The sequence below is a fragment of the Dunckerocampus dactyliophorus genome, chromosome 16, assembly GCF_027744805.1.
Source record: "Dunckerocampus dactyliophorus isolate RoL2022-P2 chromosome 16, RoL_Ddac_1.1, whole genome shotgun sequence".
Classification (NCBI taxonomy): Eukaryota; Metazoa; Chordata; class Actinopteri; order Syngnathiformes; family Syngnathidae; genus Dunckerocampus; species Dunckerocampus dactyliophorus.
This window is the reverse complement of record NC_072834.1, coordinates 11,595,299-11,618,236: the sequence shown is the minus strand read 5'-3', so window position 1 is coordinate 11,618,236 and position 22,938 is coordinate 11,595,299. Positions and strand designations below refer to the sequence as shown.

Genomic DNA, 22,938 nt, shown 5'->3' with positions numbered 1-22,938 from the left:
ATGGAAATGTATGGAGGCCGGCAAAATTATCGAGTTCATTTTCATTTCTCGTGTTTTTTATTTTTTTTTATTTTAACGTGAGACATTTTTTCTCAATGAAAAATCTTTCCACATTTTAATGTCGTGACACCCCAATAGTATATCTAATAGTATATGTAAATCCTTTACTATTGTTTGGGTGATTCCATTGTGATTTAAAAATAAAATGTACCATTTGCCGTCAATTGCCATCTGTTAGCTGAATTGTTTTTACGTTTTTTTTACCCGTTAATACAATTGTGTAAGAAATAAAACAGAACTTGAAAACATTAACAAAAGTGTTTGTAATTGTTTGATGCTTGGATTTGATATATTTTCAGGTCAAATAACTAGGTGGCTCTACTCCCAAGGAGCACGTCTACAACACACTTCAAGGTCAGTGAATTTGTAATGTCTTAATTGTTAGTTGTATTGTAATGATTGTGTGTGTGTATGTACTGTACAGTGGTGTGAACACAACAGAACACAATATGCAGTTTTTAAATGAAACTGTATTATTAAGGGAGAAGAAAAATCAGTCTGGGAAAGGTTCTAAAGCTTTGGGGCTCCAGCGAATCACAGTGAGAGCCATTGTCCTCACATGGCGAAAATATGGAACAGTGCTAAATCTTCCCAGGAGTGGCCGGCCAACCAAAATGACCACAAGAGCGCAGCGATGACTCATCCAGGAGGTCACAAAAGACCCCACAACAACATCTAAAGAACTGCAGACCTCATTTGCCTCAGTTACGGTCAGTGTTCATGACTCCACCATAAGAAAGACACTGGGCAAAAACAGCCTGCATGGCGGAGTTCCAAGATGAAAACCACTGCTGAACAAAAAGAACATTAAGGCTCATCTCAATTTTGTCAAAAAACAACTTGATGATCCCAAGACCCCAAATACTCTGTGGTCTGACGAGACAAAAGTTTAACTTTTTGGAAGGCGTGTGTCCCATTCCATCTGGCATAAGAGTAATGCCGAAATTTTAGAAATAGAACATCATACCAACAGTAAAATATAGTGGTGGTAGTGTGATGGTCTGGGGCTGTTTTGCTGCTTCAGGACCTGGAAGACTTGCTGTGATAAACCGAACCATGAATTCTGCTGTTTCCCAAAAGATCTTGAAGGAGAATGTCCAGCCATCTGTTTGTGACCTCAAGGATGAAACCTTCTGCAGCAAGACAATGATCCAAAACACACCAGCAAGTCCACCTCTGAATGGCTGAAGAAAAACAAAATGAAGACTTTGGAGTGGCCTAGTCAAAGTCCTGACCTGAATCCTATTGAGATGCTGTGGCATGACCTTAAAAAGGCGGTTCATGCTTGAAAACCCTCCATTGTGGCTAAATTCCAACAATTCTGCAAAGATGAGTGGACCAAAATTCCTCCACAGCGCTGTCAGAGACTCATTGCACTTGATTGCAGTTGTTGCTGCTAAGGGTGGCCCAACAAATTATTAGGTTTAGGGGGCAATCACTTTTCCACACAGAGCCATGTAGGTTTGGATTTTTTTTCTCCCTTTATAATAAAAAGTTTCATTTAAAAACTGCATTTTGTGTTCAGTTGTGTTGTCATTGACTAATATTTAAATTTGCTGATCTGAAACATTTAAGAGTGACAAACGTGAGGAAAAAAGTGACAAATATGCAAAAAATTAAGAAATCCGGAAGGAGGCAAACACTTTTTTCACACCAGTGTACATGTATATTGTTTGTATGAAATGAAATCAATGGTGTGTGTGAACTTCAGCACTGGTACTTTTATAATGCTTTGCAGCTGTAGATAATAAAATGTTCTCATAGTAGCAACAATTTTCTCAATGTAAGCTGTTATATAATTTCAGATACTTGACTGACAGCCAGCGCAAAAGCTTCAACATCGAGGACACAAGCAAAAGGAGTGTCAACACAAAAGCTGGGGATTGAAGAAACTCTTCTTCCACACGTTTGAAACATCTGTACCTTACGATTAGATGACGATGACGATGATGACCAAGATGGCGCCGTGGAAGACTGCCCTTGTGTCTTGGTCCGCTCTGTCTTACATGTTCTCACACCAGTGAAGAGCTCGTTAACAACAGACTTACTACTCCTGCGAACCAACTACCAGTTTTTTTAAGTGTCTGCTATGGAAAGTGTGCTGGAGTTCTACAGTATGTCTCCACAGACAAGGATTACACACACCCCTCCAGCCAACTCCAAACTCATGAACACCAAATAACATCAGACCCATGTACACCATTTAATGTTTTTGTTATGTCAGTAAATGTATATATTTTAGTGTTTTTATCTTATACAGTGGTACCTTGGTTAGTGTAATTAATTCACTCCAGAGGGTCTAAAACGGACACTAACCGAATTCATTTTTCCCACAAGAAATAATGTAAATGTAATGAATCTGGTCCAGAAAGCCAAAAAACACGTTTTTATAGTTTTACCTGCAGAAATCAATTCTAAATGCATATAAATACATATCAATGATGAATGAAATGGAAAACTGAACATTTAAGGATGCTTTTACCTGCATTGGTGTGACTGAAAACAGGAAGGTTGTGGTGGTTGATCTCGCTGCCACATCATGTCTTTGGTAACAGTCATGTCTTAAATTAACCATACATGTTCATTTAACTCTTTCAGTCATTTCTATGCATTTAGAATTGTTTTATGCATGTAAAATTGTAATTGTAAATAGTTTTTTGTTTTTTTGAGAGTCAACCGCTGGTGACAGAGACTGCGATGCAACTTCCGGTTCTGGTTGCCATTTTGTTTAGCTAGCTAATAACATGGTAACAAGGAAGGACCGTTTGGTAAAAATACATAAAGACCACAGTTGGACTCACGCAGTATATTCACACGGCAAGACGTGCACCGTATTGTACGCAAACCGAGTCAAAATTGTGAGGTCAATTTTGGACATGAACCAAAAAAAACATTGGCCGAGGTTCCGCTGTATCGTGTTTATTTCTCATTGTATTTGCATTTTTAGCGCATTTAGCGCATTTTTATTTTGCATGCCTTTGCTAGTTTTATTTTTTATTTGATATTCTTCCTCGTCTGTTTCATGTGGCACCACTGCACTGTAAAAAAAAAAAAAAAAAAAAAATTTGTGAAACCTTTCACTGGCAACGGCAATAAAACCATTCTGGTTCTGATTAGACCATGTTTCCATGCAAGGGGCATGGATGTTGTGAAGCATGAGTAAGTCTCAAACTATGCTTTGACTATTTAGTGTAAATGGTGGTGTTAGTACAATGATTATGGTTGCCTGTTTTTGCAGAGCCTGTTCTCCAGTTTCACAAGGGCTCAACTGAGACAGCCATGACTGACTGATGCGATGGACAAACTTCGCAATGCAAGACAAATAATGTAAACAGTACTGTACTTAGATTGTACAATATAGTATAATGTGCATCATAAGAACATTTACACATACTGTGTCACTTGGACTGCAAACTTCAGAGGCTTGTGAGTTTGACAACGTGGGCTTTGCTGCCTAATTTTGTTGGCCTGATATGCTTGTGGTCATTATTATTGGCACGTCTTTTTGAAAACACTAAACTTGCCCAGTTAAACAATTATTGTGTTTATTTCAAGTTGCTGGGATTTTTTCTTAGTTTGTTGCTTCGTCTTGTATGCTTGAAGACTGCTGTGTTGACTGGATTTTTTCTTTTTTTTCCCACATATACCTTTTTCTAAAGATTTGGTTTATTCTGCATTTATGATAATTGCAAGGAGCATCTATTTATAAACCATGTTTAAATGCATGCCATTACATTTATGTTGGACGTCTATATTTGATATCTATTAGATTAGATATTTAGAGTAATGCATTAGCTCAGGTGTGTCCAAAGTGCGGCCCGGGGTCCATTTATGGCACATAAATGGATACCACGGTTTGCTCTTATTGCGATTTTTAAAACATTAAGCATTACAGTAAATTATGCTTTTTCGTGGTTGACAACGACCTATTATTAGTCACCAAAAAAATGCAATTTTTGCCAAACTAAGCATTTTCAAGCATAAAAATAGCTAAGTGAATTAAAATAGAAATACAGTACAGTATAAGCCAACTTGTGAATGTAGTGTTCTGCATTGGTCACAAGGTGTCAGTAAAGTCTGGTGAGACCACCACCGGAGCGCCACACTTGAACAACTGACTTTTATTGGAGGTTGAAATTATCTCACAACAGAGATAATAGTTATAACACAGGTTACTGTTGCGGCCATAGCCTGCAATAAGCTAAAACTCAACTCTGAACCCCGTTGTCACTTCCTGTCAGCCATCGAGTTTGCTCCCCTACAAGGTAAACTGTCTTAAATGGTATATTTTCCCTGATTATACCTACTATATTGGGTAATACCAATGTAAAGGTGATTATAGGGGTGTTATTTCATGTCTATATGGCTCTAATAATGTTAAAAATGTGTTTAGAAGATCATAAACAGGTTTTCTATGTATCATAACTACAGTATGAAAATATTCCATCTATGAAGAGATTTTACTCCTAAATTCACTTATTGTGGTTGTGTCTAGAACCAATTAACCGCGATAAGCAAGGTAGAACTTAAACAAGTACATTTTTAAAATGGAGGAAAAAAAACAGTAATTTTACACGAATAAAGGTTAAATATTAAGAGGTTTAAGTCATATTAAGAGAAAAAAACAATGTTGAAATATAGGGAAATAAAGTTGTCATATGAGTAACAAACAAAATAGAATAAAGTTGCAATTTTTGGAAAACTACGTTGGGGAAAGGTTATATTACGATAATGTGAGAATAAAGTCATAATACGAGGAAAAATGTGCAACAAGAAAGTTGAAATATTTATAAAAAATAAAATAACAAACAGCAAAAAAGTGTCATGTAAGGACAAAAAGTCCGTGCTGATAACACGCTTCATCACCGGTGGCACAAAGAATGTAAAAAAAAAAAAGTGGCCCCCACATCCTTTGATTTTAGTGGAAAAAGTTTGGACACCCCTCTATTAGAAGTATACTAGATGTTATCTAGATGTCTACAATATACAGTACAGTACAGTGTATCTTCTCATAGATGAATAGTGCCTGGTGGGAAAGGTTTTTATGATGAAAACTGAAGTTGATTAAAAGATTTCCTATATTAAAAAAAAGTTGCAAATAAAGTAATGTGATTTGAACTTGAAATATCACTAGTAGTTTAGTACTAATACTCTATTAAAGCATTAATGTGTGCATGCTGTCGTTGTTGTGCTACTCGACTCCAGCACGGAGTCACCGCTTCTTCTGGTCATGGGCAAGATGTGGCAGTGACAAATGCTCTTTTTTTCATTTGTTAATTAGCATTGACAGTTTATGAGCGTAATCGATACTCATTCGATATTCTTGTATCAATATGTCGACACTAAGGAATCGATACGCCCGTCATTAGGCTGTTGTACAAGGCTTGGCACCATAAACTGAGTCGTCGTGTGAAAACGCACGCATGTATGGCAATATTCCACTTCTGTGTAAAACGTAGAGGAGAATAAATGTCATTTCAACATTTCCCAACCTGATGGAAGGAAGGCGTTTGCTGTTTGATGCGCAGCGAGGTAGTCGTCTGTGTCCAAACTTCGACTGTTTCTCACAGCCTGGAGTGAGCGAAGGCTGGTCCGCAAGGGGGAGTCTGTCCTGGCTGTTGAGTCACATGCAGAGACACTTAACAAGCAGCAAATAGACTCATCTCAAACTTACACAGCAAGGATGTCAATATAAATACATGAAAACAAACAGGGGTGTCCAAACTGCGGCCCACAGCTTGTTTTTTTACGTTGTAGAAACCAAATTAAACAAAAAATAATTATATATATATATAATTGTCTTGAAATACATAGAAATTGTTGTTTTAGCCTTATTACAAAATAAAAAAATACAGAAGTACCTCGGTTTTATTATTTGATTTTGTTCTAGAAGGTTAAAAAACAAACAAATTTAGGAAAATCAAGGCAATTTTACCCCAAAGTCCAATTAATCCATTGATATTAACAAGAAATACATTTTATGGAAAATAATTATAATTTTACATGCAGAAAACAGTGTGAATTCTAAATGACGAACAGATGAAACTTACTGTTGATGTGACCTTCCAGCACAGCCTGGTATGATAGAATTCAATGGTGTTTCTCAACTTCTTTATCAAACTGCTGGGACTCAACTTTCTTTGGCCCCGTGGCGGGTTATTCAGCAGTCGCACTCAATAATAAAAGGCACGGAGAGTGACTCAGCAACGCGTAGGGTGCTTTGTTGGGGAACTTGATTTTGCAGGCCGATACAGCACGAGGCAAACGGGCTACTTTGTTACGTATGAAAACCGAGGCACGATTTTGGCAAAAAAAAATTAGAAATCCGCGGCAACCAAAAACCGAGGTTTACTGTAAAAATATCAAAGTGGCCCCAGCATCCTTCGATTTTTTCAGTATTGTAAGGTATTGTGTACCTCCAGTCTGAGCTCTTTTAAGCAACTTCAACTGGGTGACTTGCTGGCGAAGTCTGACCTGTGATCACACACAAACACAAATTGTTCTTTCGTCTGCAAAAATCCAATATTGAATAAAAATACAAGCGTTGAGTGTTACTTGTGGCTCGGGGCAGGCGGGCATGGAAATGTAGTCCTGCCGTAAACCTACATCATGGACGACACACACCAAAGTCAACACTGACTCAGCCAAATATAACGGAAGGTATACTTACTGTCCTCTTGTATACGAGCCATGATGTGAACATCTGTGATGTCCTGTAGTTTATAGCTGCTGGTTATGGACTCACGGGGCATGTCCAGAGCTTTATTATCTGTTCAAACAAACACAGTCACTCCATGACGTACGTTTTGATTGACATTGTTTGGTATCCCATCACAATCATCTAATGATATGCAACTGCTTTTTTTTACATGTTTAAACATGCAACAGTGATACACGAATGCCTCTTTTTTTGCTTGTTTTTTTTTTTTCTGTCCAGCTCTAGAGATGGAATTAGGTGGACAACATCTGACAAAAGTGAGTAGACCCCACACCTCTCAGCAACTATTTTTATGACATCTTCTGAACGGATAATAAGATAGAAATAAAGTTAGACGAGTATAAATTTACTATTTTATTTAGCGCATATTTTGTTTTATTTTTATTATTTGTATTTATTTTTATTTTATTTATTCATTTGTTTATTATTTTCTTTTTATTTTCTTTCAGTTGTTTTTATTCTATTTTATTCAATCTTACCCTGTTCTTATTTGCTCTAACCTGTTTTTTACTCTTGTGCAGCACCCGGGGCACCATTGGGACGTTGTAAGGTGCTATACAAATAAACTTTGATTTGATTTGATTTGATTTACTATCCACTGAAAATAAGTCAACACATCAATACACAATGCAAATTTGTAGCTCCACCGCTGCTGCCGCACTAAGAGTGCTGGGCCGACATGAAAATTATGACACTTGATTTTCTTTCACTGGATTTTTTGATGATCAAAAAAAAAGGTAAATGGCTACTCTGTTGACTTTTAAAACAAATGTCACATGACAGGAGATATGTGATGTTAGACATATCGGTATCGGAAATTGAGAGTTGGACAATATTGGCAAAAAAGCCAAAATCGGACATCCCTACATGTTACATCCAAAGCATGAGGCCCAGAATACCTGCCAGTGCCCGTGTTCGTAATACAGTCATTAAAATTCTACGCACAAAATTCTACCTGGGTACTACTACCTGAACTGAGGGAAGTATTGGGTGTAGAGCTTGTAGATCTTTTGCCCATATAAGGATAAACAGATGCACTGTCAGTATGGTGTTGCGCTGCAGGCTGTCCGTGGAATACGCTTCTGCTTGAGCCTGGATATAGACAAAGGTCAGCTATGGGATCAGTTACAACATGTTTGCAAGGTAATGGTTGCATTTGTGTCGCTTACTTTGATTCAGCTTGTTTATTAGCAAACGACATGCAGCTTCCGTCTCAGGACTCGGGTTATCCAGGACTCGTCTACACCATCTCAGGGGAGACTCAGCATCGACTGATGCCGGCCTTCTTGGGGACTCATATAGCCTGTGTGTGACGGATCAGTCGTTGTATTAGTAAAAACACAGCGCACGACTAAGGCCCGCCACACGTGATTTTTTTTTTTTCTGGCATGGTCTTAAAGCCATGCAGCAAGTGCATATTTGAACAGGCATGCATTAGCTGGTGTGTCCTGGTAACACAATGGCAAGTTTCCATGTACCGGTACCTACCATGTCTCTTCATTCTCCACATCCTCCTTTAATTCAAGAAGCTCCACTAAGTCCAAAACAGTGTGTAGTCCCTGGTCTTTTTCACTCTCTGCACTATGCATTGTTCCATCTTTGCCACAGCAGGGTGCTTGGGGATGAGATCCAAACTTTAAATAGTCAAGTCTCATCCTTGCATCTCTGGCAAATGAGTGAGAACCGCAACGCTTAACTCCTGTTGGTTCACCCCACATGCCGGGACGTGGATCAGAATTCACCGGCATCCTGAGAACAGGATGGTTTGATCTCAAGTCCTTGTAAAAATCCATACTCCAATCACACGTCACCGGGCCTTGGACTTCCATTTCTTCCAGTTTGAAAAGCGTAATACACGATGCTTCTACAATCTGGCTTCAATCTGGTGACCCAGATTTCTAAAGCAGGGCTGTTAATTATAGAGCCTCAACAGACTGGATGGATTTAGAGAAGCATCATGAGATTACGTGGATTAAAGTGTTGTTAAGTTGCTGCTAAAATAAAAAAAAGAGCAAGTTAACCACGCAACATTCATGGAAAAAGTTTGGTGAAATGTTGTTTTCTTGCTTGACTGATTGAGTGAGTACTTCCCAGGGAAGGCACAGACCAGAACCAAAGTACTACTACTGTTATTAATATAATTACTGCTCAATATGCCCTGTGATTGGCGACCAGTCCAGGGTGTACCCTCTAACTCAAAGTCACCTGGGATAGGTTCCAGCTCACCCATGATCCTAATGCGGACAAGTGGTATAAAAAAAATGGATGGATGGGTTTGAATCAAACCCCCCAAAAAGTGTATATCACTGCAATGCATTACAACCCTTTAAAGTAGCAACCTCGAGTGTTGATAAGGTGTGGTTATACGTCAGCAGGTATCCCAAATACTGTAACAAGAGCCAGCCACATAGGACTACTAACCACGCCCACTGATGTTATACTACACAAAAGGGGGAGGTGTTTCTCTGCTGCACCTGCGCCCTGCTTGCTCATTCGCCTCACCCCCACTGGCCTGTTTCTTCATCTTGTTTCGGCCCACTTGTAAAGTCACTTAAAAGCTAACGACCAAGCATCATTTTAACATGAACGACACAGGCGCCACAGTGTGCCCCAGAGAAGAGCTTCCGCAGTAAATGTGTAGTATGCGGAACCATTAGTCAAAGAGGGAAGTTCCACCTGTGATGTGAGGGGTGGAATTGGAAATGAACGACGACGGAGGCAGAGGCGAGCTCGGGAGACCCGCTTCGGCTAGCATCAACCAGGTAGAGTTGATGTTTAACTCGATGTATTTTAAATTTTAAAATAACAGTAAGTATGTGAGTATATTCCGAGTGCGTTCGCCGGCTATCACGCTCACACAGCGAAACAAAAGTTGGGACTAAGTTGTCAAACCTGTCCGTCCACGTCTGTTTAGCGCTCGATCCAAATACCGATATCATCTATACCAGGGTAGACCGATACTAGCGTGAGGAGATTGAATTGTCTTCCTTGTTTATTTTCACAACTTTTTTGATGTGTTGTTCACATATACAATTGATATGTATTTTTCTATTATTTACAAACTCAAGGAATAAGTCTTGGACACATAAGGGCTTTGGGGGCTAACAGCCAAAAGGGTTTCAAAAAGAGCAAATAGTAACTTTTGCATTTGTTGACTTATTTTGCACCATCGACTTTATTTTGCTCAAACAATTGTATCCAATGAAAGAGAATGGGTGAATAAGTCATTATTTTGTTGATATTATTACATTGGCTTATATTGTATTAAATATTGTTAAAATGGTCCATAAATGTGTTGATACAAATCTTTAAAAAAAAAAATCATATTCAACAAATTAAAGGTAGAAATCACAAAATAAGTCAATAATTTGGAAAAATGTTCAAGTTAAAAGTATCGGTACTGGTATCTGTGTTGATGATACTGGCCGTGTATTTACTTGGTATGTGATCAAACGATCCATACCAAAATTTGTAGCATCGCCCACCTCTATCTGACTAAACGGGATTCAAGCTGCCGATCCCCCCGTCCCGCTCTACCTCTTGCCCAGTGATAACGTTAATTTATTGTCTAAAGGCCTCCACCATCATCCCCATTTCCAGAAACAAAATGCCTCAGTGCTTACAGACCAATAGGCCTCAGGAAGTGAAAAATGAAGCGACTTGTCTCTCACCACATCACACACTTCTTCGACCCCCACCAGCTTGCCTACAGAGCAAACCGGTCCACTTTGGATGCAATCGCCCTTAACACTCAACACTGACGCAATATGCAAGTTGATTACCGCAAAATGAGGCTCCTCGTAAATGTATGTAATTACTCATAGTTAATTAGACAAGAGAAATTTGGCAAATGAATCAGAATTTGTTGCAGCCAAGAACTACAAAATGATTTTGGTGGAACCGGAAAAGCACAATCCATCATTTTCACAACACAAACCGAGCAGAAAAGAACGAGACTATGTTGGTTTAATTCAGAGTATGTCGGGGGATGATGATGTAGTCTCCGGACACTTATATCTGTCATAAATCTAAAAAAATATGACAGTGTTGTACTGAGCATTGTAAAGATGGGTGCAACACTGTACTGTAACACATTTTGCCATCACAGGTGTGCTTCATCACAAAGAGCCCCCACAAAAAAGCAAAAGACAGCCTTGGAATTGATCGATTTGCTGGGCTTAACTTCAGGGATAAGATTCCACTGATAGCATTGCACCTAACTACTGCTGTTATCTTTACCAAAACTTCCTCCCTTGGAGTTCCTATTAACTTTGACAGCGAAGGGGGAAGAAGGAAAGTTTTTACGTGTTGAATGCGCCTTCATGAAATGAAAATACATGAAAAGTTAGTTGGTCCCTTTGCAATTTCAACAGCTTCCACACTTTTGGTACGACGTTTTTCTGTGTTCTTTTCGCTCCAAACTCACCTAAGCATGCCTTGCTTTGCACTGGGAACAGAAAAAGTGTTCCCACAAATGTGTCTACTCTTGTCTATGTAATGTATGCTTTTATGCATTTTTGTCTCTAACTTTTATGTCTTGGCTTGTAGAATTCCATACATTTGAATGGACATGCCCAAAATGGCCACACAGCTGTATCCCAGGTCGAGCGTGAATCCCAAGTCCAGAGTCCGGTGCGCATTCCAAATGAGAACGTCCCGAGGGGGCAATGGGGAGGGAAATACGAGTTCCTGCTTTCTTGTATGGGATTCTGTGTGGGATTAGGGAACGTATGGCGGTTCCCTTACCTTTGCTATCGCAACGGAGGAGGTAAGAGATCAGCACGTTTGCAGGCCTCACATGCCTGTATGTGTACTGTATGTCTTTGAACATTTGTTACACCCTTTTGAGCATGAGGCACTCTTTACTCTGGGTGTACTCTCTACTCATAATCATGTTGGCTTACAATCAGCTCAGTCATGCTTCCTGATGGGGTGATTGAACACAAAGAATCCACTAATTCAAAGGAGGACAGTGTTTTCTTTGATTACACTCCAGGGAAGTGTCAGATTGCTTAGACAACTTCACCTGGGAAATAACAAGTTGCAACTTGAGTAAACATAGGTACCCTTTCACAATCTAATGATATCCAATTCAAGAGTAGGGTGTCAGAATTTGGCCTTGTAAGATATGCTTATTTTTGAGAGATAATAACTTTTATGATACCAGGATGTCAGCTCAGCATCACACTTGAGCTGTGAAGGGACTGTGGGCTTCCCACGATAATAACATTTGAAACATTGTTCGAACATTGTGAATTGAAATAACAAGAGATGCTTTCTTACTGGTGTGGCTTGGGAGATGAGGTGGCTTGGGCATCTGGTCAAGATGCCCCCCAGACGCCTCCCAGGGGAGGTGTTCAGGGCACGTCCAACCGGTAGGAGGCCTCGGGGAAGTCCCAGGATACATTGGAGAGACTATGTCTCTCAACTGGCCTGGGAATGCTTCGGGGATCCGCCGGGAGGAGCTGGACGAAGTAGCTGGGGAGAGGGAAGTCTGGGCTTCCCTGCTTAGGCTGCTGACCTCGGATAAGCGGAAGAAGATGGATGGATGGATGCTTTCTTACCAGTATTCAATATACTGTATTAATACTGTCCAGCACTTCATTCGTTTACTTTGATGCCACTGGATGCATTTCACAAATAAGCACTGTTGATGCAAAATAAGGGAAATACCGCAATATGCAATACAAGTTATAGAAAAAGTGCCATTTTTATTTTAAACACTTTGTGTCAACAAAAGCAATAGTCAACTAAAATAACAAGTTCTCCCACATTATGTTAGTCTTTATAAATTCACAAATAAGAATCCATAAACAATACAATTTAGAAAACTACCGGGACACATTTCTATGTGACACAAACGTATAACACAGAAGAACAAAGGAAAGTGCAACGTATGAAACGCTGAACTAATACAATTAGTGAAATTATAAACTGGGCTCATTCAGCATGTCACACATAAGACAGCATGAAGGAAACATATTAAATTAGAAGTATTAAAGGAAGATGCCTTACTTTCTTTTCGCATTACCAGCGCTTTACTGTTATTGCAAATTGCTTATTTACAATCTAAAGTCCAAACTTCGAAATAATTCTACACCGAAGATATACTGAGCTAGCAAGTAAAGACTGATACAGATATGTAGGCCTGCCACGATAATCAATAAGTTGATTAATCGAATGGAAAAAAAAAAATGGTGTGCACTCACAGACAATGTCGCTCGCCACATTGCAAAAGAAACGCAGCCTTTTAATACGGTTGAAAAGCCAACATTTCGGGAAATGTTTGACAGACGAATTGCCTGGGACATGCACATGCCACTTAACAGAGACAGGGTCTATTTTTTTATTGTTTTGGGTTATTATTATGATTTTATTTAAGTGCAAATTTTTGCTAAAAGGGACTCCATTTTATTTTTTTTTTAGGTTTTTTTGTCTTTTTTTTGTTTGTTGAATTTATTATGTTTGTTTCATTTATTTAAGTGCTCTTGAAATTCCAATTACAATGTTAAATGCTCTTGAAAAATTAAACTTTATTGCTTTTGATACAATGTACTGTCATATAAAAATCTTCTCAAAAATATTGTCAATAATATCGATTATCGCCAATAATTTGTCGACCGTTATCATCCAGCAAAATTTGTTACCGTGACAGGCCTACCGATATGAACGGGTATCTAATTTTCTGCCAGTATTGGCCAGTATTATCGGACATCCCTAGAAATAATGTCCATGAGCACAATTATCTCTGTCAAGGTGTCATTTTTGCTACAGCTCTTCTCATTTGATTGTACATACCTACCGTAATAGTTTGGCTGGGGCCACCTGCTTGTACTTCCCCAGCTTCGTACCTTCTCCACCCTCACTTCCTTGTCCTCTTTCAGGTGTTTTTCTTATCCCTTACTTCCTCATGCTCTTCGTTACGGGTGTTCCGCTCTTCCTCATGGAGCTCAGTCTTGGCCAGTACGGAGCAGCCGGACCCATCACCGTGTGGAAATGCTGCCCTCTTCTTAAAGGTGATGACCACCTCTTCTATCAGGATTCTATTAGATTCACTGGCACTTTTCCAGAGCAAGTCTATGAGAGAAATACAGTATGTATGCCATTGCCGGTATGTGGTCTTTTAATATTATCAACCATCCTCTTCCTGGACAGAAACTGTCATGTTAATTTAATGTATTGTAGTTAAGTGTTATTAAGTGTTACGGTAGTTTATATTTTTTTATAGTGCTTACTAGTTCATACAGAGAATAGTTTAATGGTACTGTTTCACATCATATGGCACGCTGTGATAAACTCTATACTGTATCTCAATATTCTATTTCACAGCAAATATAGAACTTGAACATTCCCCTTTTAAAATAGCATTTTGTGATGTGAAAAAAATGATCATTTTTTTAAATGCAACCTAATTTGTACAGTCCAGTCAAAAAAGAAATCTGTTGTGGGGAAAATGCATGAGTAAACATGTCCAATAAGCTTGTCTGCACACACTAAAACTAATACAGTCATGGTAATTTTTATTTTCATTACAATAAATTATTACAATAAAATAATTATAATTATTAGAATAATTTTATTTTATTCATTTATTTATTTTTACATTTATTACATATTATTATATTATTACAATAAAACAAAAAAACATAGTTATGTGAGTGTGAATGATTGTTTTTCTATATGTGCCCTGTGACTGGCTGGCGACCAATTCAGGGTGTAGCCCGCCTCTCGCCCAAAGTCAGCTGGGATAGACTCCAGCATATCCGCGACCAGTGAGGATAAGCGGCGTAGAAGATGGATGGATGGATGTGTTCTTGGAATGGAATTTGGTTACCCCAGTTTTAAAAAAAAAAAAAAACAAGTACCATACATGAATGTTCCTATTTTATTTTATTTATTTATTTATTTTTTAAATTTTTTTAATTACTTAAAGGCTCTTCTCCATGTTGCAGGTATCGGCATTGGGATGCTCTGTATAGCCGTGCTGGTGTCTCTATATTACAATGTCATTATAGCATGGACTTTTTATTACCTGGGCAGCTCTTTCCAGAGCCCACTGCCTTGGTCATGTGACGCCATCGCCAACGCTGCTGTCTGTGATAAGAGCAATAGCTCTAGTGCAGAACTCCTCAGCCCCACAGAGATCTTCTGGAAGTAAGTGGAGTCATTCAGCAGACTTCCCTGAAGTCTGAAAAACACCTCAAACTCAAACACACTACAACCATCCATCCGTCATTGTCAGTTTGCTTTTCAATGATGTATAATTATTCATGCACTTTGACTTAAAGAGGTATTGATTCAGAGCAAACAAACTCAAAGTGCTCAAGCTGGAGACAAAAGAGAACAGAAGAAAAACTCGGTATATGAACAAACTTAGTTTGAAGAGTGTCTGTGTGACTAATAGGAAAAGGAACACAAACCCTCGGTGAACATTTACCTCAGTTCACACTGAAATGATTTGATCTATTCACTACTCCACACGGTCACATGGAAATCAATGAAGTTGTTTTTGCATGATCCTGCTTACATGAAACAAACCACAAACAGAACGTCTTTGGCAGACCTCACTTGTCATTGCTTGAGTTGAGTTAAATTAACAGCTTAATTAACTTACTGCTGCTCAGGTGAGTCAAGTTGATTAACACTAAACAACGCACAAACTGTACATTACGGCAAGTATATGTTAATTGATTTGTGACTGATATTTTCACCAAGCTATGGACCCTCTTACCCAGAAATATTAACAACTTTACATCCAATGGTTATAATATACCTTATATATCGAGATTTTAATGTCTCATACATATGACATGATGTTACATTACAGTACCTTTCACACTGCAGTGATCCCGTAGCCTGCGCAATGTGATGTAAACAAAGAATAATAGGAGTGTAAAAGTGACTATTGGGGTGTTGTTTCATGTCTAGAGGGCTCTAATGATGTTAAAACCCGTATTTAGAAAGTCATAAACGGGTTTTCTATGCTCTAACTATGAAAATATTCCGTTTATTAAGATTGAATCCTACTTTATGGAAATTCACTTATCACGGTCTGGTCTGGAACCAATTAACCGCGATAGACGAGGGACGACTGTACTACTATACAGATTTACTCTCCTCAACTACTGTATATTATTTCAATGGGAAGTTTATTATTGTTGTCTTTGAACAATGCGGATGGGGAAGGCATGATAGACACTAACCTATTTCTTTGTCTTCATGTTTTTCCCCTAGCGAGCGTGTGCTGGGTGTGGTGAACAGCGAGGGACTTCATGACCCAGGCCCAGTCCGATGGCCCCTTGCCCTGTGCCTCCTGGCTGCTTGGATCATCATCTTCCTGTGTACACTAAAGGGCATTCACAGCTCCGGCAAGGTTGTTCAGTTACACAGCTTTCAGCCAACACAATGATGTAACCTCACACTTGGCTTCAGTCCTGCTCATGGCTGCCTGTGCTCTGTGCGCTTTCAGGTGGTATATGTCACCGCTACTTTCCCATACTTTGTGCTGATTGTTCTGATCATCAGGGGTGCCACACTCGAGGGCTCTCTTCAGGGCATTGCTTTCTACCTCACACCAGACTGGGGGCGATTATCCAGTGCACAGGTACTTCACCTACAAATGGAATGTTGCTTTTTACCGCCTTTCAAAATAACTCTATCTTATTTATATTCCCATCAGGTCTGGAATGATGCAGCCTCACAGATCTTCTACTCATTGGGTATAGGGGTTGGAGGGCTGCTTTCCATGGCTTCCTATAATAAGTTTGACAACAATGTCATCAGGTTAGTCCACTCTCTAGTGCAGAATGCAGGCAAAGAAGGGCTTTCATTTTTTAATCTTGCTTTTCTTGATTACAGGGATACAATCATTATCACCATAGGAAACTGCTGCTCCAGCTTCTTTGCAGGATTTGCTATATTCTCAGTCCTGGGCCACATGGCGTGGAGGAAAGGGGTGCCAGTTGAGAACGTGGCAGATTCAGGTCGGTATTGCATTGGATTGATAATTGCCCTCACAGAGCAAGCTGTACTTTAAACAGAGTACGGTGGAACCTTGGCTGGATTCCTCTCTATAAAATGGGTTTTGTGTTTAATATTTTGGGGTTTCTGGAGCAGATTAATTGGCTTTACTTTGTTTCTAATGAGAATAATTGCGTGGGTTTTTGGATATTTTGTTTTTTGTCTGACCTTTTGGAAGGGATTAATAATGAAATCCGAAGTGTTTACTCTTTTATTTTTACACATTCGCCCCTGCATTAGATTATTATAGTTTATACCAACAACCACATAATGATACTATCAGAGGTCAATGAAAAAGAATGGCTGTTAGACATTCAGTGGTACAACTTTTGTGACATTTATTAAAAAATGGCTTCATTAACCAATATTTTCTTGTTATATTTTACTGCACCAAATTTAAGTGTGAAAAATCCAATACGCACAATGCGGTAATCAAATGAGAGCCATATCAACTCACATTTGCATTTTCAGGGATTGGCTTTTAATGAGACAAATTGAGCATGTTTACAGCCTCTGGCAAAGCTCATGTAGGATTCAGCGTGCACATTGCGTATTCTGGTTGCATCGCTCATTGGCGTGCCTGGAATCTTTTTTTTTTTTCATTATTCAGAAACTGTTGGAGATTAAATTGTCTGCAACCTAATAGAGGTCTTATGGACAACTCTGTTAAATAAATGTCACCTCCCCTTACGTGTTCGTTAATCTTCAATTATGAGAAGGAATAAGACACTCACACTCCAATTGATAATGTTTACAAGGTTTATTGAAAATATGTCAGACAGAATAGCATAGCAATCTTTCCGGAGCTCCGCGGCTAATGTCTGTCCTCCAGCAGTCTCCTGACCAGAAGGAGAGTGTCAGCCCTGATCGATAGCTCCCTCCGCCTTTTGTAGTTGTGTTCCTCAGACCATCGGCGCCACGGTAGCCCAAGATACAGTATCTTATCCCTCACATTCTTCTGTGGTATGTGTTTGATGACAACAGCTGAGAATTGTGTCTTAGCTGACGTGGTAGGACTCTCACCAGCACCTTTTTTTTGTACAAAATAGCACATGCACTCCCAGCAGAGTACCGTATATCCTATCTTTGACCCACTTGCCTCATTCTGTGACCATATCTGGCTGCCGATTATGTGAATGCACTTTATCTTTATGTGTTTCTATAACCTACTTAAATAAATGTTCATCCATTCAGTTAATAAAACAGACTTTCTATAATCTACTTGTAATGAATGTTTACTCACTCAGCTAACAAATGTTTGTCTCTTTGCTTCAGGTCCGGGATTAGCCTTTGTCGCTTACCCTGAGGCCCTAGCACTGCTCCCGGGTTCAGTGTTCTGGTCCATTCTCTTCTTCTTGATGCTTTTCATGCTGGGCGTTGACACACTTGTAAGACCACAAACACACAAGTTATGGGGTGTCATGCACACTGTATGATCCTTTTTGTGCTGTACCGCACCAGTTTGGCAACATAGAGGGCATCACAACTGCCGTGCTGGATGAGTTTCCACAACTGCGAAGCAACACCAAGCACAAGTCCTTGTTTCTGGGCATGCTTTGCTTTTGCTTCTACCTGATGGGCCTCCTGCTGGTCACTGATGTAAGTTTTATTTCGCCATGCACCCTCCATTTCCATCCTCCATCCTGACCATTGCCTTGTCTTCATAGGGGGGCATTTACTGGTTCACTCTCATCGACTCCTTCAGCACTAGTTTCGGCCTCATCATCATCACCCTCTTTATGTGCATTGGCATCTCCTTCTTCTATGGTACGCCATCCCATTCATTACGTGTTAGATCACATCTTATTCTGTGTAATAGTATGATATCATGACTATGACTATGATATGACTATGATATCATGTAATAATCATTTATCAGGAGTCAACCAGTTTTGCCAGGATATCCTTGACATGATCTGCCATTGCCCTCCCTGGTGCAGTAAAGCCTTGTTGTACTTCAAAGCATGCTGGGTAGTCTTTACTCCGTTTCTACTTTTGGTGAGTGAACATCTAAACATGTTAACACTGGTTGACACTATGTTCAGTACTATAGGGATGCTAAATGGCAGCTAACGCTGGGCAACACTCACCCGTGTGAGTGTGACAGTCAGAAGGCTAATTATGCTCATATTCTTAACTGTCATGCAAATGTAAAAAAGCTTTATATTAAAACTTAAGCTTGTGTACTTACTAGGAGTGCCACAATCACTGTTTGGTTTTAAGGTCACCGTTCAGTTCATTTTCGCTTTACTGACTTTAAAAATCAAACATAAAAAACTGCTGGCAGGCAATTCTCCACTAGATAAAATTCTCAAATGCAAAAAAATAATGTAAATTTAAGCATACAGAACATTTTAAGGATGTGGGGTGCTAAAACAGTCATTTTTCCCTTTTTTAAATTGTTGACAGATTTAAACTAAATTTATGTCACCATTTCTTTAGAGGGTTCGGGTTAGGGATCTTATTGCAGCTGCATGGTGGCCTTGTGGTTACGCTGTCGGCATCACGGTCAGAGGTTGAACATCTCTGTGTGGAGTTTGCATGTTCCCTCGCCGTGCATGCGTGGCTTTTCTCCTGGCGCTCTGGCTTCCTCCCACATCCTAAAAACATGCATGCTTAAATTGCCCATTTAACCTTCCATCCATTTCCTGTACAGCTTGTCCTCACTAAGGTTACGTGTATGTTGGAGCCGGCAGCACATTTATGTTTTTTATTTTGTAAAAAAAAGTTTAAATTAAACGTGACACATATTTTTCTTGTTACATTATGCCTTTTGCTCTATTTTACCCATTTTGCTGTTTTTTTTTTTTTGTTATTTCTACAATGTAAAGCAGTTCAAGAAAAAAATTAGCCACAGACCACAAATGGCCCCCAGGCCGCACTTTGGACATTTTGGAGATGCATGTTATGCTATGTGCAGAGACTGAATTCGAAACTGAAACCAACGAAATTCAACAAAATGTATACCTGAGAGCAGCGAAGCGTACAAGCATATTTAGGGGTGAAAATGTGTGTAATGAGGACAAGCGGTACAGAAAATAGAATGAATGAATGAATGAATGTTTATTCCACATTGTAGTTGCACTGCTGCCCATCCTTCTTTAGCTGTGTTGGTCACATTTTACATGGATGGATGGAAACTTTACTCTGCTCTCTTTTGTTTGATTCCCTCTTGTGGCTGAAGTTCATCCTGACCTACATCTTCATTGAGATGTACAACACATCCCTCCACTACGGCTCCTATGTGTATCCTCGCTGGGGCAAAGCGCTGGGCGTGTGCATGGCGTCTGCCTGCTGCCTGCAGATCCCCATCTGGGGCATCATCGCTATCAGCAAGGAAACTGGATCACTGAAAGAAGTCAGTGTCACTCTTGTATCGTCTCATCAACTGGTGAACAGGTGTATCCATGCAGGTAGGTTTATGAAAGGGCCTGTATTTCTTTTTGTCAGCGTTTCCACAAATCCATTCGACCTCTGAACTCCTGGCGGGTGAACAACAGCGCAGGGAGAGCGGAGGCGCACGTGGAGGCAGAGCGAGTGGAGGCTCCGTTCACAGTCACTCTAACCGACATGGACTTCAACGCCATGACGTGGGAGGAGGGAAGACGGCCATGACGGCATGACAAACACACAGAGTTAAACACACTCTATTTTGTTGAGGAGGAGTTTTGAACACACCTTGCACAATAGTATTAGCGAGCAGTATGAATGGAGCTTCGCTTGAGCAGCAGAGGCTTCTGGTGCTGTAAATAACAGCAACACGATGCAAGTAGCCATACTGTCATGTTGCACATGCTGGAAGGACTTGCCAAGACTTCAACTAAGTGCAATGGAAGGGTGTCCTGACTGCATGTTGAACTCATTTGTGCGACTATGAGACGAGATGGAAGGACCCACACCACCATGGCAGAGCACTGTTGGTTGCCACTCGCTGACCACGTTTAGTCGTGTGTAACCGCTAGCTACAGTACATAATAAGTGGCACGACAACAAACTTTCAGAGTACTGGCACAAAAGTAGAAGACACGAACTTCAGCTTAATGCTGCTTTTTATGCTTTTATTGCTCCTAGAGCTTCTATTTATACTGTAAGTTGGTGCTGATCATTTGATGATTGTTTATTACGCTCAACAAAACTAGAAATGCAACATTTGTCTTTTTGTTCCCATCTTTCGTGAGCTGAACTAAAATATCTGAAACTTTTGTGTACACAAAAGGTCGGTTTCCTCAAATATTGTTCACAAATCTAACTAAATATCAGTATGATGATTAGACAGCATGAATATTGCACAGGAGTGCCTCAGTTCGGCCTCAATAAAAGGCCGCTCGAAAATGTCTAGTTTTACAGTTTTTGAAAACCAGTCAGTATCCGATGTGACCACCATTTGCCCCACGCAGTGCAACACATCTACTTTGCATGGAGTTGATCAGGTTGTTGATTGTGGCCTGTGGAATGTTGGTCCACTCCTCTTCAATGGCTGTGTGAAGTTGCTAGATATTAAGAGGAACTGGAACACGCTGCTGATCCAGAGCGTCCCAAACATGCTCAGTGGGCGACATGTCTGAGTATGCTGGCCATGCGAGAACTGGGATGTTTTCAGCTTCAAGGAATTGTGCACAGATCTTACAACATGAGGTGTAGTCGTGGACGAATAACAACACAACAACGGGCCTCGGGATCTCGTCACGGTATTTCTGTGCATTCAAAATGGCATCAATAAAATGCACTTGCGTTGGTTGTTCATAACATACGCCTGCCCACACCATAACCCCACCGCCACCATGGGCCAATCAGCAAAATTCCATCTGCCCTGTACAGGGAAAACCGGGACTCATCTGTGAAGAAAACACCTCTCCAAAGTGCCAGGCACCATCGAATGTGAGCGTTTGCCCATTCAAGTGGGTTACAATGACTAACTGCAGTCAGGTGGAGACTCTGATGAGGATGACACGCATGCAGGTGAACTTCCCTCTGGCAGTTTGTGCCAAAATGATTTGATTATGCAAACCGATATCCTGTTCAAGAGGCTGCTGTCAGAAGATTTTGGATGTGGACGTCCTGGGCTAGTGTGGTCACACGTGGTCTGCGGATGTGCAGCTAATTGGATGTACTGCCAAATTCTCTGAAACGTCTTTGGAGACGGTAGAGAAATAAACATTAAATTCACGGGTAACAGCTTTGGTGGACATACCTGCAGTCAGCATGCCTATTGCACGCTCCCTCAACACTTGCGACATCTGTGGCAAAAGCGCATATTTTGGAGTGGCCTTGTATTGTGTCCAGCCTAAGGCACACCCCTGCAATAATCATGCTGTCTAATCAGCATCTTGATCTGCCACACCTGTCAGGTGGGTAGATTATCTCGACAAAGGACAAGTGCTCACTAACACAGATTGAGACAGATTTGTCAACATTTGAGAGAAATGGGGCTTTTTGTGCACGTAGAAAAAGTTCAGCGTGTGAAAGATGACAGCAAAAAGAAAAGTTTTGTGTTTATATTTTTATTGTTTGTATTTTAAGAATGCGAGGGATGCAGAACACACCCACTTACGGATTACAGGAAGTGGCCACAAATCAGCATCCAGCAAGACATACAGTGGTGTGAAAAAGCGTTTGCCCCCTTCCTGATTCTTACTTTTTTTTCATTTTTGTCACACTTAAATGTTTCAGATCATCAAACAAATTAAAATTGTAGGCAATGACAACACAACTGAACACAAAATGCAGTTTTGCAAATGAAAGTTTTTATTAAAGGTGAAAAAATTTCCAAACCTACATGTCCCCGTGTGAAAAACTGATTGCCCCCTAAACCTAATAACTGGTTGGGCCACCCTTAGCAGCAACAACTGCAATCAAGTGTTTGCAATAACTTGCAATGAGTCTCTTGCGCTGTGGAGGAATTTTGGCCCACTCATCTTTGCAGAATTGTTGTAATTCAGCCACAATGGAGGGTTTTCCAGCATGAAGCGCCTTTTTAAGGTCATTCCACAGCATCTCAATATGATTCGGGTCAGGACTTTGACTAGGCCACTCCAAAGTCTTCATTTTGTTTTTCTTCAGCCATTCAGCGGCGGACTTGCTGGTGTGTTTTGGATCATTGTCCTGCTGCAGCACCCAAGTTGGTTTCAGCTTGAGGTTAT

General features: G+C 40.1%; 3 protein-coding genes across 9 annotated transcripts in view; 2 read left to right on the top strand and 1 right to left on the bottom strand.

Moving 5' to 3' along the window:
- Nucleotides 1-3,176, top strand: part of LOC129168859 (tigger transposable element-derived protein 1-like) — a 9,461-nt gene extending 6,285 nt beyond the window's left edge. For all 4 annotated transcript variants that reach the window (XM_054754599.1, XM_054754601.1, XM_054754600.1 and 1 more), the window contains exons 3-4: nucleotides 360-414; nucleotides 1,866-3,176. The gene's annotated coding sequence lies outside the window, so the exon portion shown is untranslated. The remainder of the gene's footprint in view (nucleotides 1-359; nucleotides 415-1,865) is intronic.
- The window catches only part of LOC129168860 (SLAIN motif-containing protein-like), a 17,559-nt gene extending 8,253 nt beyond the window's left edge, over nucleotides 1-9,306 (bottom strand). For 2 of the 3 annotated variants that reach the window (XM_054754602.1, XM_054754604.1), the window contains exons 1-7: nucleotides 8,267-9,306; nucleotides 7,948-8,081; nucleotides 7,745-7,870; nucleotides 6,731-6,829; nucleotides 6,616-6,662; nucleotides 6,477-6,534; nucleotides 5,553-5,675 (exon numbers count right to left, since the gene is read on the bottom strand). In XM_054754602.1, the coding sequence (XP_054610577.1) occupies nucleotides 5,553-5,675; nucleotides 6,477-6,534; nucleotides 6,616-6,662; nucleotides 6,731-6,829; nucleotides 7,745-7,870; nucleotides 7,948-8,081; nucleotides 8,267-8,607 (928 nt within the window). In that variant the 5' untranslated portion in view covers nucleotides 8,608-9,306. The remainder of the gene's footprint in view (nucleotides 1-5,552; nucleotides 5,676-6,476; nucleotides 6,535-6,615; nucleotides 6,663-6,730; nucleotides 6,830-7,744; nucleotides 7,871-7,947; nucleotides 8,082-8,266) is intronic. The other variant, XM_054754603.1, reaches the window with a different exon arrangement.
- On the top strand, nucleotides 9,267-22,938 carry slc6a7 (solute carrier family 6 member 7). Of its 2 annotated transcripts, XM_054754595.1 has the most exons (14): nucleotides 9,267-9,540; nucleotides 11,327-11,546; nucleotides 13,663-13,794; nucleotides 14,731-14,932; nucleotides 16,013-16,151; nucleotides 16,248-16,382; nucleotides 16,458-16,561; nucleotides 16,637-16,761; nucleotides 18,074-18,186; nucleotides 18,260-18,397; nucleotides 18,466-18,565; nucleotides 18,678-18,796; nucleotides 19,983-20,156; nucleotides 20,249-22,934. In XM_054754595.1, exons 1-14 carry the CDS (start codon nucleotides 9,481-9,483, stop codon nucleotides 20,411-20,413), a joined length of 1,926 nt encoding a protein of 641 aa, XP_054610570.1. In that variant the 5' UTR covers nucleotides 9,267-9,480; the 3' UTR covers nucleotides 20,414-22,934. The 2 variants fall into 2 exon arrangements, with proteins under 2 accessions (XP_054610570.1, XP_054610571.1); XM_054754596.1 differs by lacking the exon at nucleotides 9,267-9,540 and having other exon boundaries at nucleotides 11,422-11,546; nucleotides 13,733-13,794; nucleotides 20,249-22,938.